Below are 16,294 nucleotides of genomic sequence, written 5' to 3' on the forward strand. Positions count from 1 at the left end.
GCAGTGCAGCAGCACCTCTGCTTCCAAATGTCTCTCCCCACAGATGTGAGGCTACACTGCTTTTCAGCTGCCCAAACCTTTCACTTCTCCAGTGGGGAAGGGGGAAAATTCATTTGCCCTTCAGGATCCTGCATGCTACTGGCCAGTCCCATTAGGTAAACCAGCTTGTGTCTGGTACAGCCCTCATTTTTGTGTGAGCAGACATGGACAGATGAGACGTGGTTACGTGGAAGTGCAATATCCCTCCTGCCCAGACTGAAGGTCAAGACAGGCTGTGTAGCTCACCAACCACCATGAATGGGGCTTGTCTCCACTGCCAAATGGATGCTAGTGCTGAAATGCCTGCTCTGTCAACAGCAAGAGGTGGTAGATCTAAAAGGTTTATCACAGCCCATGCTTCACAGTGCAGGTTTGCAGGACACGTTTGTATCACTGAGGGGCCTCATGAGAGCAAGCTATTGAGCTGGACTCTTTACAGGACTTATCAGCTGGGAAGGGCAGGGCTGCCAGCACAGCCATATGGCTGCTGAGATGACTGGGCTCAGCTCTGCCTGTACCTTACAGCCTGCACTGAGGTTTGTATGGGCAGAGCTGGTGGGTTTTGCCTGCCTCCTGCAGTACAAGCACACAGAAAGGAGAGCAGATCAGATCGTGGCTGTAAGCCAGCACATCTCCCAGGTACCACCCAAGCACTCAGCAAAGGACCTGCCTTTCCCTTGTTACAACCAGAGAGGAACTTCAGCAGTGGTACCCCACTTTCCTCTAAGTGTCCAAAACTCTTCAGCAGACCCACTTGGCTTACACTCCAGCACAGAAAATTAAAAACTGCCAGGGGAATAAAAGTGCCCTAGGACCACTGTAAATCTTCATGGAAAATCTTATCTTGCACATGAATATGAGCTGTGAGTAAATTTAATGCGTGGGTTAAGTACTGTACAGTCTCCCTCATGGTGGGCTTTTCAGCCTAAAAAGAACAAAAGAATAATAATGAGTGTTGTGTTTGGGTAGGACTGCAAACAGCTGTAATTTACAGCTGGACATTCTCCATTGCAAATGTATCCAGCAAGCAAGTGCTTCTGGGTTAGTGGAACAGACTGCAAAAAGAATTAGCTTTTAACTTCAGCCTTAAGGTCAGAGTTCTCGAACCATGGGAGTCAATAATAAAATCTATTTAGCTCAGTGAGATTAAGCAAGTTTAAGACCTGGCTTAACCGCACTGCTTACTGTTAAATAACAACAGAACACACTGGATATTTTAGTTACAGGCATTTTTCTTCACTTGAAAGCTATTCAGGCAGTGGATATAGGAGACAATTGAAAATATGCCAGCTCTATACCATTAAGGTATATGAGTTAAGTTCCTGCTCTTCTCTGTCCCAGAAAGTGAGTAATCTGTATAATTTGACCAGTTTACTGAAGAGCACAATAAAATTAAAACCAAGCTGTGCTGAATAAACACTGAGGGCTTTTCATGAGAGAATGAAAAGCTAATGGGGCCAGTGCATCTTTGCTGACAAAACAGTCAGTGCGTGTGCAGAGCAACCTGTCTTCTGGAAGCAGAAAAGCTGTTTCAGTCAAGCTTCTGGGTCACTAATCTTCGTGTTTGCACATAAATCTGCTGGGGGTTACTGTGTCATTCTGAAAACAAGACTGAATGTGATACACTACAGAAATCAATGGCTAGATTTAAAAACTCTCTCTTTTATGTTCGTTTATTTTTCTTTCCTCATCTTTTAGTTTAGCTGTTACCTCTTTAACAGAACCTGAAAGCAGGAACTGCAAGAGGAACTTCTGGAGAGTATTTTTTTTAAAAAGGGCAAAAATACCGAAAGCTTTATGGTAAGCTGTTGCTGGGAAGTGCTGGTGTGTGGCTGGGAGCTCTGAGTTGCTGCTGGGACACAACTAATGAGCAGCAGCATCACAGGCATCCTTGCTGTAGCCAAGAAGAGACAGAAACTGCTGTCACAGTGGGGGATTTTGGCCCCCTGCCCTCCCATTTGCTCGCTGCAGTGAGGTCATGGGTGGCAGGGAGGCAAACCCCCAGGGTGCACCCCCAGCCTTCCCAGCTCCCCCTCCAGAAGGGGAAGGAGGGTACCCTGGCAGCCAAATTTCTGTAGAGCCGGTTGGAAAAGCTGTAGTCCCTGAGCATGCTTTTAGGGCCAGACAGGGAAATATTTGAACATAAATCCTAAATCTGAGCCATGATGGCTATTAATACTGAGGCCCTTCTGCTCTGTGGATGAAGGCAGCCTGCACCCAGCTACCTCACCACCTCTGAGGAGGTAGGGAACATCTATCCATCACCAGCACTTTTCTTTCCAGGGAGAGAGAAATCAAACTGCGGGATTTGGGGTTTGTTAATTACCTCCAGGGCCACTCCTGCAGGAATGTTCCACATGCAGCCCAGGGGGAGAATGCTGTGAAAAAAATCCCCATGTTTCCTTTGGTCACGGTATTGTCCCCACCAAGTGCAAAATCTGCTTTGCCTCGGCAGTGAGCTTGCACACCTCCAGGGAGAGGGGCATAATGCTGACTCCAACTCCACTTTCTTTTTGCATTCATTCCAGTTACAGCAAATACTTCTGATCCCTGTAACTGTGCCAGCAATTTCACCCACATCCCATACATTTTACTCTGATTTTTTTTTTCCCTTAAAGAGGGGCAAAAAATTCTAAACAAAACAGTGTTTGTAAACTTGGGGAGGGAAGGTCAATAATTTTGGCGGTCTTACCCTCCGAGCAGAGAGAAATGTTATTCATCCATGCACAACATATAATTCAGCCTAAGTGACAGGCTCTGCTCTGGAGAAATCCTGGCCTGAGCTGGCTTCCAGAGTCAATTACCACTTATTCCCAGGGAGGCGGGGGGCTGGGGGCCAGACGGAGCAGAGGGGGCTGCCAACAAGACATGGGGAAATTTACTCTGTGTCAGCCTACATGACACAGTACCTCATTTGTGGAAAAATGTAAATCTGCTAGTTCTTTTTCACAGGCACTAAAATGTACAGTGTCTCCTCCCCCTTCCCTACCCCCTTTCCCAAAACTGGAAAAGAAATCAGGACCATCTTAGAAAGCTACCTTATATTTCAATCAATCCTCTTTCATAAAAGTCATTTAAGGTAAATACCTGTGCAGACCTACAGCCCAACTATAACATTTACTATGGCCCAAGTCCCGAATTCCTCACTCAGGCAAGTTTCCCATTGAAGTTAATGGATTTTTTTGCTTGAAAAAGAGCTGAGTAAAACCTGAACACTAAGGATTTGGTCCCCTGCTTATCTGCCTGGAGCACTGCTGCAGTTCCAGAAGAAGTGAAAAAATTAATTAAATTCCTCCAAAATACCAATCTCTTAAAACTTAAGGGGTAAAAAAGGGCATTGTTTTTGTGCATAAAACATACAGAGAATCTCATCAAAGGAAGAGTAATTCCCAGGGAAAGGATTTGGAAAAAGTCAAAAGAGAACATCTCGGAATAAATGAAGTACTTATTGCTGAGAAATGAGCTCAGATATATCTCAGCAAACTCTAAAGCTCAGAATTTACTGCATCATTCATGCCTTCTCCAGTAAGTTTCTTATCTCTCGTTTGGTATCACAACAAGGGATTCTGCATACTCTGTATGAAATACAACAAGACTGTGATTTTTGCAGTAATAAACTCTACACATGCATGACAAATCCAAGCATGCAAAATGTTTAACATCCCAGTTCACAGATACTTTGGGGACAAAATCCGATTATGAGTTATATGCCACAATAAATAGGGCTCAACGTTTCATAAAGCAATTTATAGTTCATAAAAATGACAAAATGTACCTGTCAGATAGAATGCGGAGAGCAGATCTCTGTGCTGCCTGCTGGAAGAAAGGGCAGAGATGTTTATTTTATATTCTGACTTGAAAATTACGAGCACAATCAACACTTTAAAAAATGCGTTACACACATTTTTGTCACATGTCCAAAATGTTAAAGTACGAGCAAAGTAGCAGAGAGTCTATAGTCAAATGGACATTCCAGCCTAGTAAATGTAAGAACACTTTGTTTAAAATGCCAAACCCCAGAAGATTGTCCAAGCACCACACGGTATTTGAGGTCTGAACTGCTCTATTTAGACAATTTTTTTCTGTAGGTCCCTGAAAATTCGCCAGGGCTCTGTTTTCTGCTTTCCCCTCTCCCTGCTTCCACACTCTCACTCCTTCTCCTTTACCATTAGTCTCCTCCCATTCTTCCACAGAAACAAACATCACATATTTGGTTCTTCTGTGATGAATTATAAATTTTGCCAAGCTTGCCAGAGCTGCTGCAGGCTTTTCATGAACACTGCCATGTTGATCTGCTGGCAGCATTTACCTCCACAGTACAGGGTTGACCTTTTGCTGGTTTGCTTTTCAGTTTTTGCCTAGTACAACTCTTTGGATGGGGTGGGGAAACATGGTTCTTGTGTTAAGCACCAGGTCTGGGAATGGAAACTGTAGCCTCTCAAGTTTAATAGGACTGCAAAGCATATCCCTGAGCTAGTCTGCCACTTCACTAATATTATAATATTATTTTCCCCCCTCCTTCAATCATTTCATGTGGTGATTCATGGCTTTGGCACAGTAACCAGCTGCTAAGCAAAGATGAAATCCATAATGTTTTGAAAATCTGCCTTAAAGACTCCATTCCACTTGGACATGCCCAGAGTGACCTATCCCCAGCTGCACCTGTCCAGGCAGTGCCTCACATGGCACAGAGCTAAGCAGTACAGACAGTCAAGGGGAAGGGAAATTAAAGTTTATTTTCTCATTGCAGTTACCAGTAAATATGTTTTGAAACTGTTCTTCCTGTCTTAGCAGCCTGCTGGGGCCAGCATCCCTATTTCCAAACAAATTAGATGACTTACAGGCATCCTGCTCAGCACCAGAGAGTATGGATATAACCCTTCTGGCTTGGCAAAAATGCTGCTGACAAATTGCAAATAAAAACTTGAGAAAACCTGACTTGTGGCTGCAGTTATATTGTATTTCACAGAAAGATGTGAAATGATCCCTTGAATGGATGCCTGAAGATCTGACAAGAGTGGGAAGAGTTTCCACTTGATTCTAGAAGCAGGATTTCTTCTCTTGGGACTTTCTGGAATAACTTGTGCCTGCTGGGTTTCTGGGGAGATAGGTTTGATGTGTATCACCCACCAGACTGGCAGAAGACACAGTGGCATGGCCCACACGAGGGTTTTTCCTCAGTGTTGACTTTCTGCAGTGGGCAGAGAACCTGTTGGAAAGGTTGGAAGGTCTCAGCAGCTCAGTGGGAGTTTTCTCATGGCATGAACACATTGTTTTTAGTGTTAGGAAAATAATATGGCAAGTCTAGTATTTTTCACTGTTTCCAGGAGGTCGTACTATGTCCATGCTCTTGCATACAAAACTATCCATGCCACTGGCTATAGGCTTTAAAGAGTGTGCAGCCACTCTCCAGTCCCATGGGGTGGCATCATTTTTCCTCTCTCCTCTGCAAGGGGTTTGTTAGGAGAATGTCACACATTCTTGTAAGTTCAAATTCAGAGGATACCCAAACCTTAGGTTTTAGAATGACTTATAGCTTAAACTCTTTTTAAACACCCAGGGCCCACAGGAGTTCCTCTGCTCCCATGCCTAATCACTCCCACTAGCAGGAGGCTATAACCAGTTCGAATTTCAAGCTGCCCAGCTTCGATGCTGAGGCCTGCACTACATTGCATCTTTGTCTGCAAAACTCAGGAGCTTCTCTCACTATCTGAGCCATTTTCCATGGCCAAGTTGTGTAGACAGCATTCAGGTCACCTCTTCTTTTCCTCTCCACGTCAGCCAGGGCCAGTCTTTCCATCTCACACAGCCACTATATGGCAGTGCTGTTCAAGACACGTCTCACGTTTCCCACTCTTGGCTCAGACCACCACAGGTGCTCATGTGGCTGTGCAATACAACAGGTTAGAAAACTGATCCAGTCAAAAAATAACAATTTTCCTTCATTTTTTTTTTCCTCCTATGTTATTTCTAAGCTAGATCTCTTTTCTGAGCTGCTTCCCCAGGGAGAGGGTGTGACATCACAGGGTGCAGTGTGGGAATATGGATGGCGCTTGGGGAGGAGTGGAGACCTTTGCTGCTGACATTAGATCATGTCCACCAGTAAGGTCACTTCCACCTGGCACTGCTTCCACTCCCTTCTGGAGCTGAAGAGCACTCCTGGAGAAAGGTGCATGGTGGCTGTGGTAGCCAGAAGGCACTGAAGGAGACAGGCTTCTCTGCAGCTACAGGCCTCATGGATATTGAGAGACTGCAAGAAAGCAATCATGAACTTTGAGGATGCTAAAAGCTGGGAAGTGGGGTTCATATCACTGATGCATTTCCCTAAAATCCCTAATTTTGAGAGGAAGAAGTGCTGGATAATTTCTCTTCCAGGCTTGAGGAAAGCTGCCCTCAGGAGGGGGGAGGAGAGGTGCCTTGTCTTGACCCATTTGCTGTGCTGAGCCAGGAGACACTGTGTGGAACTGCAGCCTCAAGTGCCAGTCTTCAGGTTCCATCTTGATGCATTCAGTTGCTGAAAGCTTTGAAAAGGTGATCACTTCATGATAAGAAAGTGGGTTCAGATGACAGGCAGGGACACAGAAAGCAATGTACAAGTGTGTTTCAGTGAGATCATTCTGCTTTTTCAATTACCCTCTCATTTTAAGTCCTTTAATAAACATCCTTCTTCACTGAGGTGCAATGCAGATTGCATGGGGCACCTCAGTCTTCGTCTGGTGGTCACACATTCTCTAAATGAGACTATTGATTTCTTTCTTAGACAGGCTGGAAATACAACTGTGTTGGACTGCATATTTGTGTGACCCCCTGAGTTGGTAATGGCCTCATTTCTAAATGATGGGGGAATAAGATCCAGTCACAAGTTTATTCTTCCTCCCTGGAGAAACAGATCTATTGCCTGCAATGAAAGGCAGTTAGCAACTATCCAGCAATTTTAATTCTAGTCTATATTGCTCCCCTGTCCTGGAGAAAGTGAACTGTTGTAATTAAAGGTAGTTAGCAGTTCCCTAGCAAGCCACTAATTACAGTCTGCTCTCCTGTTCCCCTCCTTGCCACAGGACTGGGCTGCTCAATATAGGGGAAAATATCTGCCCTCACTTCTTGCTAACAGTTTGTGATCCCATTCAAACTCATTCAGGAATCCCCATGGATGGTTATGGCCCATAGTTTGAGGAACTCACAGCTATAGAAACAGTTTTTTTGTGATTGATTATGTTTCTAATATGCTGGTATTATCTATCTAACAATGTAAGCAAAGGGGTGGTACTTAGTATCATATAATGCCTACATGACTATTTTTTTAATAGCTACATTTTGATTGTGCTATTTAATTTGCATTTTATTTTACATCGTTAACAACTTTACTGAGGCCAACTCATCATCCATCAAGAAATCTGAGAATATGTTCTACAGTCTTTATTATTCCTGGAAGTAGGTTACTATGCTGGTTATAGAAGTTTGGGGTAAGAAATAATTTTGATATTGCTGACAGAATTTAAATATCTCCAAGACTTAGCACTAAAAAGTGCTTTATGGTAAGCTTAATATTCTCTTGATAAGTGGTAGAATGTGTTCACTAGCAAGGAGCATAATCTTGAATTTTCAGTTCTGGGAATCAGTGGGGTTACTAAATGGAGGAAGATTCTCCTCAATATGAACACGGATATTGGAGGCCAACTCACCACATAGTAACTTAAATGCTGAGTAGGAAGCAGGGAAGGGAAAAAACCAATCACTCAGGTGTCGCAGGTACTTGAGCTAGAGAAACCAGCCACAGTAAATGAGTATGAATTATGCTGTTTCACTTCATCAAGAATTTCAAATTGCAGGACAGTGGCTGGTTAGACTTCTTTGATCCCCAGATGAGTTGGTTCAGATACATTTAGGGCAGAATTTCATTGATCTGTTGGTAGTCTATTGATCATTCATGGAAGATTCTAACTGCACCCCAGACTACTGGGACAAAACAAGTTTTCAGCCAGCAGTAATCATGGTCAGGTTCTCAGCCTCCAGAGATTTCATCTCCTTTCTCCATCCTTTATTGCAATGAGCCAGAGCTTGGGAACATATTTAGGTTTCAGTGTGTGTTAAACGAGCTACCAAAATTAGCTTGAAGTGTGACAAGTTGCAATCTGTTGTTGAAGGGAAATCAGAGAGGAAATTAAATACTTTTATTGTAATTGGGACTGAGCAGTGAGCTAGCTCATTGTAATTGGGACTGAGCAGTGAGCAGAACGGGTTGAATACAGCTGTTGAGATGGAGATACAGGAATGTTAAGAGTGTTCCCCAGAAATCCCTCTTTTTTAAATTTGTTGCAAAAGGATTGCTTCATAAACTGCTGGGCTCACAGGCATTTTTGGATAAGAAACAAATGAAAACTACTGAAGTATGTTCTGCTGGGCTTGGAAGACTGTCTTGGAGGCACTGCGGGCAGACTGTAGATGCATTTTCCTATACCTCACCCACAGCAACCTTTGGCAAATAAAAGCCAATAAATTGGCTGTTGGCAGATTCAGGCATTTTGCTTTCCATCTTGCCTGTCCTGTGGATTAAGTGTTGTTTTTGTGAGAGAGCTCAGTTACAATGATTGTATGGAGTTACACGAGCTACAGCAGAGACGTCCCTGAGATGGCACAGGTGTACACGTGGCGAGAGATTGAACCAATTCTTTGGGGACATGCTGCCTGTGCAGGAGCAAACTGCACAGCTTCCAGAGCATCTTGTTTGTCTTCCCTGGGTGGTAGGTGCTGCCCTGGAGCTGTGCAGTGAACCATTTATGCTCTAAGTCAGCAGCCCTCATATTAGCAACCACCCAGAATGCTGGATGTCGCCCTGTATTGGACTGCAGTTAATGAGCTGTAGACACACTTTTTCCAAGCCAGGGTTAAGGAAAGATGTCATTACTATATACTGCCATTTGGGAACCAAACCAGGAAAAACACTTTTATATCTGTCTTCTTTCACATTTCACTCTTCACATGTCTTCCATGTTGATTCTGTTTTCATTTCCAAAGGTTTTGTTTGTTTTTAGCTTAAATGCAGTTTATTCTAAAGCCAGTGAAGCCAGGAAGAAATTTTTGTCAAGGGCACAACCTGATCGCATGGCACAGTTTGGGTGATGGGACTTAACAGAGTGGGGGTTTTTTTTCTGCTTCAAACCTGGGCGCTGTTGTGGACCCAGAGCAAAACTTCTGGATAATTCTCTTATTGTGAACCACAAGCAGAGTTTTCCACCTTCCACGCTAAGATGAGTTTGTAAACACCTTCTTGTGCTGGAAGTTAGACCTGTGCCTGTGAGACAGAGCTGCCCTGCAGCCTCCCAGCTCCTCTCCCTCCCTGCCCAAGTGTTTCCAGGCTGTGATCCTGCAGCAGCCCTGCTCTGGACAGGCTCAGTTCATCCTGTGGGTATCTTTCACTCCAAGACATGTTCTCCCAATTTGTTAAGCATGTTTCTCCCATGTCTTGAAACCCTCACCAGTTTTTGGTGTTCTTCTTGAAGAGTGCAGAGCTGCTCATCAGGGCTGAAAACAGAGGTAATGGGAACCTCCTGCACCCACAGACTTGCTCTGGTTAAAAGCCCAGGAGTATCTTGTGGCCACAGGAAGTGGCCTGAGCAGATCAGGTCAGGCAATTTATCATTAGTGACTCCTGACATGCCTTCTCTCACTGCATCATTCTTTACTCCCCACTGCTCCTAGGGGCTTTGCTTGAGGATTGCTTTCCAGTGTGGATTTCTGAGGGATTTAAAATCACTTGTAAACTGCAGCTTGAGTGTTTCTCTGTAAATTTGCAATATAAATGTATGAATGTGATTTTCACTGTCTGGTTCATATTTATTTAAGATTTACAGACTGTAAGACTTAAAAGGGTCTTCCTTTCTTCCCATTTTGGAGTTGGTTATCATCAGAGCCACATCTTTTAAGAAACTGTAAAACTCCTTCTGAATTTCATGATTTCTCTAAAGCCTTTCAACACCTCAGTACTAATTTTTCACCCTGGAGTTTTATTATTATATTCTTGGCATATATTGTTCTTTCTACTCTGTTTTGCCCATTAATCCTTATTAATCTTCAGGGGCAACACAGTCTAGTGACTTGGACATGGCACCTGGGAGTGAAAGACCCAAGTGCTAATCCTGACTTTGCGGCTGACTTACCGTGTGGCTTCAAACAAGCCACATCTCAGTCACAGTCTCCCTGTCAGTTCCAGGGAGATAATAATTCTTGCTTAGCTCTACCTAAATACCTCCCAGGGGCATTGTATTAAGTAGTTAATACTTGTAAAGTGATTTGGATCTCCAAATTGCTGTATAATCAGCATGGGTATTAACCATACAGAGAATTTTATAAATCTGTAAATGCTGAGTCTTCTGTCCTGCATCTGCTCAGATTTTTCCTGCAGTCTAGCCCCAAAAAACCAAGCAAGGTTTCAACACAGATGAGCTAACTTTAATCTTTTCCAGTGGAGATGGGCAGAAGAAATATCCTTGTTATTTTACATTAATAAAATGGTGAATTTCCAATGTCAGTGTTAGGAAGGTCTCAGTCATTGCAAACAAAGCAGCAGTCACCTTGGAAAACCCCTTCTGTCTCAACAGAAGTAGTCTCCTTATCCAGGAAAAAGTAACTTGGTTGAAATGCTGCTTGCACTTAGGCTATTGCAGACAAGAATTGTCAGTGTTGTGCCATGGGCTGTAAAAGATTTATTGGGAAGTCTGATAGCTCAGAAATTAAAGTAGATTTTTTTTTTGAGAAGTCCAAATACGTGAAAATAGGGGAAAGACAAGCCTAAATTCCCCAAGCAGTGATAACACTTCCCAGGAATATGCTATGTCAATCAACTGTGATGCATTTGCTACTACCCAAGTATTTGCTTGGATTGTGCAAGGAAATAAAAAAGAAGACAGGAGTAACACCCTAGGCGGATTGAAACCAGTGGTTAAAGTCTCACTGGCTTCAGAGGAGGCAGTTTCCATCCTAGGTGCAGGAGAAATTGTAGCAAAGGTTCCTCAGTCTCTTTTTGTTAAATGGTAGTTTTGATGGATTGGCTTCTGAATCTTTTTACTTATTTCTCATCATGTTCTAATATAGTTTCTACTCCCTTTATAATGTCTTTCTCCCCACAATTTATTTTCTTCATTAATTTTTTCCCCTTAATCTCTTTCCCCTTTTTGTGTTCACTTTGTTTTCTGACATGCTCTCAGCTGGCTCTGTTGTCTCCCACCTCTGTACACCACATCTCCTTCCCACAGCTCCTCACGCTGATGGTGATGCTGGCATCACCCATATAGTAGGAGTCCTAGTAAAATATCTGTGTTGGATTTGAATACCTGTATATAGGCCTTGCCCTGATAAGCCCCGATTGTTTTTGATGGGCTGCAGCTGTAGCTAGTGAAGATAGCTGGGATAAAAGGCGCTGGGCTTGGCCAGTCAGGGAGAACCTGGAAGGAGCCCTGACTAAGAAGCAGCAACAAGCAGAAGAAGAAGTCTGTGCTGTGAAGAACTGCCCCTAAGAAATATCGCTGAGAAGGTACAGGCCTTTAGAAATATGATTGTGACAGTATGGGACTTTAGAAATATGAAATACAATGAGATAACAAACCCATGCCCAGGCTCAATGGCCAAGGGGACAGAAGTGAGCTTGACCTTCTGCCTTGCAGGGAGCAAGAGGCAACTCCTGGGGAGGCTCTGAGTGTGCACACACATGTGACAGAAACACAGCCTTTAACAGCTGGGATGTTACAAACAGCACTGATTATTAGTGACTGCTGGTTGTTTAACCCTTCTCTTGCAGGCATGCTGGAATGCACTTGCCTGAAGGCAAACAGAGCTTGGTGGCCAGGCTTGAGCAGGACCAAGGCTCAGGCACAGTGTCTGGCTGCAGCAGGGGCTCTCTGCAACAGGAGGAAAAGTGCACAGCCTGGAAGGCTTATGAGAGACAGGGACAAGCAAAATCCAGCCTGGAAATGTTGGATCTATTCCTTCCTTATGCCTCAAGTTAGCCAACACTGCTGAATTGATTGCGGTAGGATTCGTTCCCACGCCAGTCAAAACAGATGTTGATGCAGTAATTCTACTTCACAAGGGGAAAAAGTTCTAAGAAAATATTTCAAGAAGATGGGGTTAAGAATGTTACGTCAGATACAGAAAGAAGTCTTGGAAAAAAGTGATATGAGTGGAAAAGGGCAGGCTTTGGAGATTTACCAAGCTAAAACTTAGCTTAGTCACAGCATCCACATGAAGAGACAAGGAAGATGCCCTTACACTTTAAATTTAATTTCCTGTCTATTTCAGAGTCTTGCTACTAAGAAGCATGCAGATCAAAGTGCCATCTTCAAATGTCCCCAAATTTTGTGCAGGTCCAAGATCTGAGCAGGTTTTAAACTTTTTTCACTGTCATTTATAGTGGTGGCATTCAAATTTAGAGCTTGATCCTGCTTGCCAGCCATAGAATCTGATTTTGTAAGATAGGCAGTGATGTGAGCCAAGTTGGCAGGACAAGACTGAGCTCTTATTTTGTTTCATCTGACAGTTTCAGTGAGGCAATCTCGGTCTTCTTGTCATGCCTTGTGGAAGTGCAAATTTAGATGTCACGGAGATTTTAAAATCAGAGCTGGCAAACCACAAAAAACCTTGGCTCAGCTGGCTTAAATCTTACTCTGGATTCTAGTTAAGTTGGATACCAAAAGAATTGCTTCTCTAATACATAGGAAATAATGGACTTACCCAAGTTAAGTAAGGCTGTTACACTGCCTATTCCTCCAGTCTAAAAACACACTCACATTATAGTGACAGGGGGCTGAACAGAGCACTTGGATTAAGTAAAAAAAAACACCTGAGGTTCCAGCCATTCCTTTACCCAAAACTTAATTTTTTCCACTTTTGCTTATCTCTGATTTGTGTGGTTTTGGTTGCAGTCAGACTTGTGTGTAGCCAGACTTCATGAAATAAGTTTTCTGTGCTCAGTGGAGTGAAAAACTTCTCATCAGAAAGATATTTTCCTCCAAGTTTGTCAAGGCTTTTTTTTTTTTTGAGAGAAATTCATTTGCAGAAATGATGCAGACTCTGTGCTTTTTCTCTAGACCTGAGTGTTCTCATCTCCTTTTTCACTCATTTTCCTTTCTGATCAAGGATCTAAATATTGCCTGATGAAAAGGTGAATAAAAGGGAATACAACACTAAAATTACATAATGTGGTTAAAATATTTGGACATGGCATATGTGAACACAATTAGCACTGTCTAAAACGGTTCTAACAATGAACAGGGCTATGCAGTGTTGTGTTGCAATTTGCCCAATAAAACTTTTCTCTCCAGATATTCCTGCCTTGGGGCTCTGCTCAGTTAATCTTTCACTTTGGAAAGTGCTCTCCTAACAGGTCTACAGAAAGAAATCTTTGCTCCTTTATCAATTTGTTTCACAATTCATTACAGATGGCTTCAAATTAGCTGAAATATTACATTTCATATGCAGAAGTACTGTTTATAATGACTCTATTAAGTATCATTCCTTTGGGGAGAAGGTAGATATGTGACTGTTCATTTCAGGATGATATTCTTCTTTTTGTTGACTCTCACTCCATATCCAGAAGTGAAAGGAAAAAGTCCCACACCAATTGCCATTGAGCACATAGATGGACTTTTGTCCTGTTGCAGTGACAGATTTGGCTTGTCCATAATGCCTGTGCTGCAGACAGTCCTGCCAGAAGGATGCATTTCCAGCAATGTACCTGGTAACCCTCAGCGCGTACATGATGGGAACAAAAAGTAGGCAGGTGTGTTCCCATGGGAGCTGCAAGTGTAACTCAAATCAGCATTAGTTTTTATGGCTTGCCCATGACCAGGGTGATGCTGAAGCATGGACAAGTCCCCCAGGGCCAGCAGCCCACCGCGACTGTCCCTGGGCTGCCATGGGTGGGAGGCAACCCCAAGATGCCCAGGAAGGCACCAGGCTGGGTGGGCTTCCAGCACCCTATGGGGCTCCCGTGGCCAGCCAGATCAGGCTGACAAGACTTTCATTTTACTGTGCTAAAGCTGTGAACTTTCTGAGGCTGCTCTTCCCCTGAGGTCTCCTGTGAAATGACAAGGCTTTCTGTTGGTCTTGGCTTGCCTGTGGAGGGGCTGGTTTCACTTACACCACTCACAGGGCCAGTCTGTCCTTGTCCTCTCTTGAGGAAGGTGGCCACTTGAAGGCAAATGCTGCCTGATCTCCTCCTTCAGTGCAGGACACATGAGCAAAATGAAGGAACTTGGGAGGATTGATTGCTGCCTCCCTGTGCACCCTGCAAGGGGGGGGGCACCTTAAACCTCTGTGGTTACCTGCTGCCACAGGAGAGTAGTCATATTATTTTTTCTTTGAAAAGAAAAATCTTGTGTCTTCCCTTTTGAGACCAGCCAGGGCTAGAGTGTAGAGCCATGTCCCTGGGAGTGTGTTCTGATCGCTTCTTCAACTTCTGTTTATACAATTTTACAAAATTTTGGCAGGAATCAAGAGCACATACCAGGGTGTTGGCTTTTATGAATCTCGTGGGATGGGAAAGTCAAGCTGACTCGATGAACTTTGGTTACATATTCCAGACAAGCACAATGACTCTATTTATTCAGACTTGGCAGCCAGAATGCAGATTGACTCTGTGGGTAATAAATTTTCACAGCCACAAAACTTCAGCGGCAACCAACCTGATCCTGTGCAAAAAAAATGCACATGAGGAAGCAGACTTGGGCTGCAAAAATATGTTAGATTATTATTCCATGTATGTGTACCAGTCAGCTAATTTATTTGGCTATTCATTGACACGAATTGCACAAATGATGCCCGGGATCTTTCTCCCTTTAAAGGAATTATTTTCTATTACAAAATGTTCATGTTTTTAAAGGACATGTGAGGGGGGGGGAAAAGAGAATTGTTCACATTACAATTGACAATCTCCTTTTAATATTTCACCCAAGACTGATTTAAGTTATCCAGTGACCTCTACGGAGAAGAGCAGGTTATTATAATGGGGACTGTTTCATGTGCTGTGCTACACTTCAAAGAGCCAAAAGGCAATAACCACTACAATTCAGTAGTCTGAACAATCTTAAGTACAATTTTGACATCTTCATGCTACAAAGCTTCAGATGCTTTCTGGGAGAGATGATGATGAAATTATTACTCTATGTGTTATAAATCAGAATGAATTGGCTCTTTAACTTGCAGATTTATGTTAACTACCTTGGTATCTGCTAATTGCATGCTCTGCAGATATTGATTGAGGATTAAAAAGTATATTTTCTTCAATCTGTGTGGTGTAAAATATGCCAACAGGAAATTTTCTCTCTGCATATTAGATCCTATGATCACTGCCTGTAAAATTGAAACGATCAGTTTAAATGGATAAACTATGCTCATTAAAGAGGAAAAATACATTTATGTAATTAAAATTACGAGACTAATATGTGTGGATAATAAAATTACTGTGGGTGCACATGTCCTCAGCTCAAACCCAGCCTCTTTGGTTTCTCCTGCGTCTGTGAATCTCAATACCTTAATTGCTGGTGTTGAGGGAAGGGCTGGGAATGCTTTGCCCACTGCAGTCTCAAAGCTTTTAATCATGCCTCTGTCTTGCATTTGGCCTCCCTCATCCATGGCTCACATTCCTTGGTTTGGTCACAGCACTCCAAATGCCAGCCCTGGGAGCACAGAAGCACCTGTCCCCCTTTGCACCACTTCAGAAACTTCCCATTTGCTGCTTGGCAATTTCAGACTTCAATGCAAAATCTCCTCCAAAGTTTTCAAAGTTTTTCCCCTGAACTTCCCCATTTAGAAATCAGCAAAGTTAAAAAATTCCTACCTTATGTACAGCTCACCTTCAGCTCTTTGAGAAACTGGACATCTTTAATGAGTCTGCTAAAAGGTTAATTTATTACATGAGGAATATCTGGGAATCTCTCATGTACTGTTCCTATCCATTAATCTCTGATTTTTTTTTTCTTTCCTGTTTCTGAGCTCAGGAGATATGAGATTAAAGAGCCTCTGAGTTAGGAAGTAAAAGGAAATGACATTCTGCTGACATTTAAACACAGGTCCATCTGAGCAGTTATTGGGAGAGAGAATCTGGGTTACTCTTTTTTGTGTCTATTTCCTGCAAGGTGGATAGAAAGGCGGTGTTTTGTTTTTTCAGCAGGTATGTTTATTTAGGATTGTTCATTAAGCAAATCTGCAGGTGTCAGCTAAGGTTCTACAAAGCATATCATACAGCAGGAGCCAGCCTCTG

General features: G+C 43.0%; 1 protein-coding gene across 1 annotated transcript in view; it reads right to left on the reverse strand.

Annotated features, from left to right (window-relative positions):
* AFF3 (ALF transcription elongation factor 3) overlaps nt 1-16,294 on the reverse strand; it is a 318,188-nt gene that overhangs the window by 69,736 nt on the left and 232,158 nt on the right. Inside the window, exon 10 of the mRNA XM_054272311.1 lies at nt 3,815-3,855. Coding sequence (XP_054128286.1) covers nt 3,815-3,855 — 41 coding nt within the window. The remainder of the gene's footprint in view (nt 1-3,814; nt 3,856-16,294) is intronic.

The sequence above is a fragment of the Melozone crissalis genome, unplaced genomic scaffold (assembly GCF_028551555.1).
Source record: "Melozone crissalis strain CALT ecotype California unplaced genomic scaffold, PUWL_Pcris_2 ptg000013l_1, whole genome shotgun sequence".
NCBI classification, from domain to species: Eukaryota; Metazoa; Chordata; class Aves; order Passeriformes; family Passerellidae; genus Melozone; species Melozone crissalis.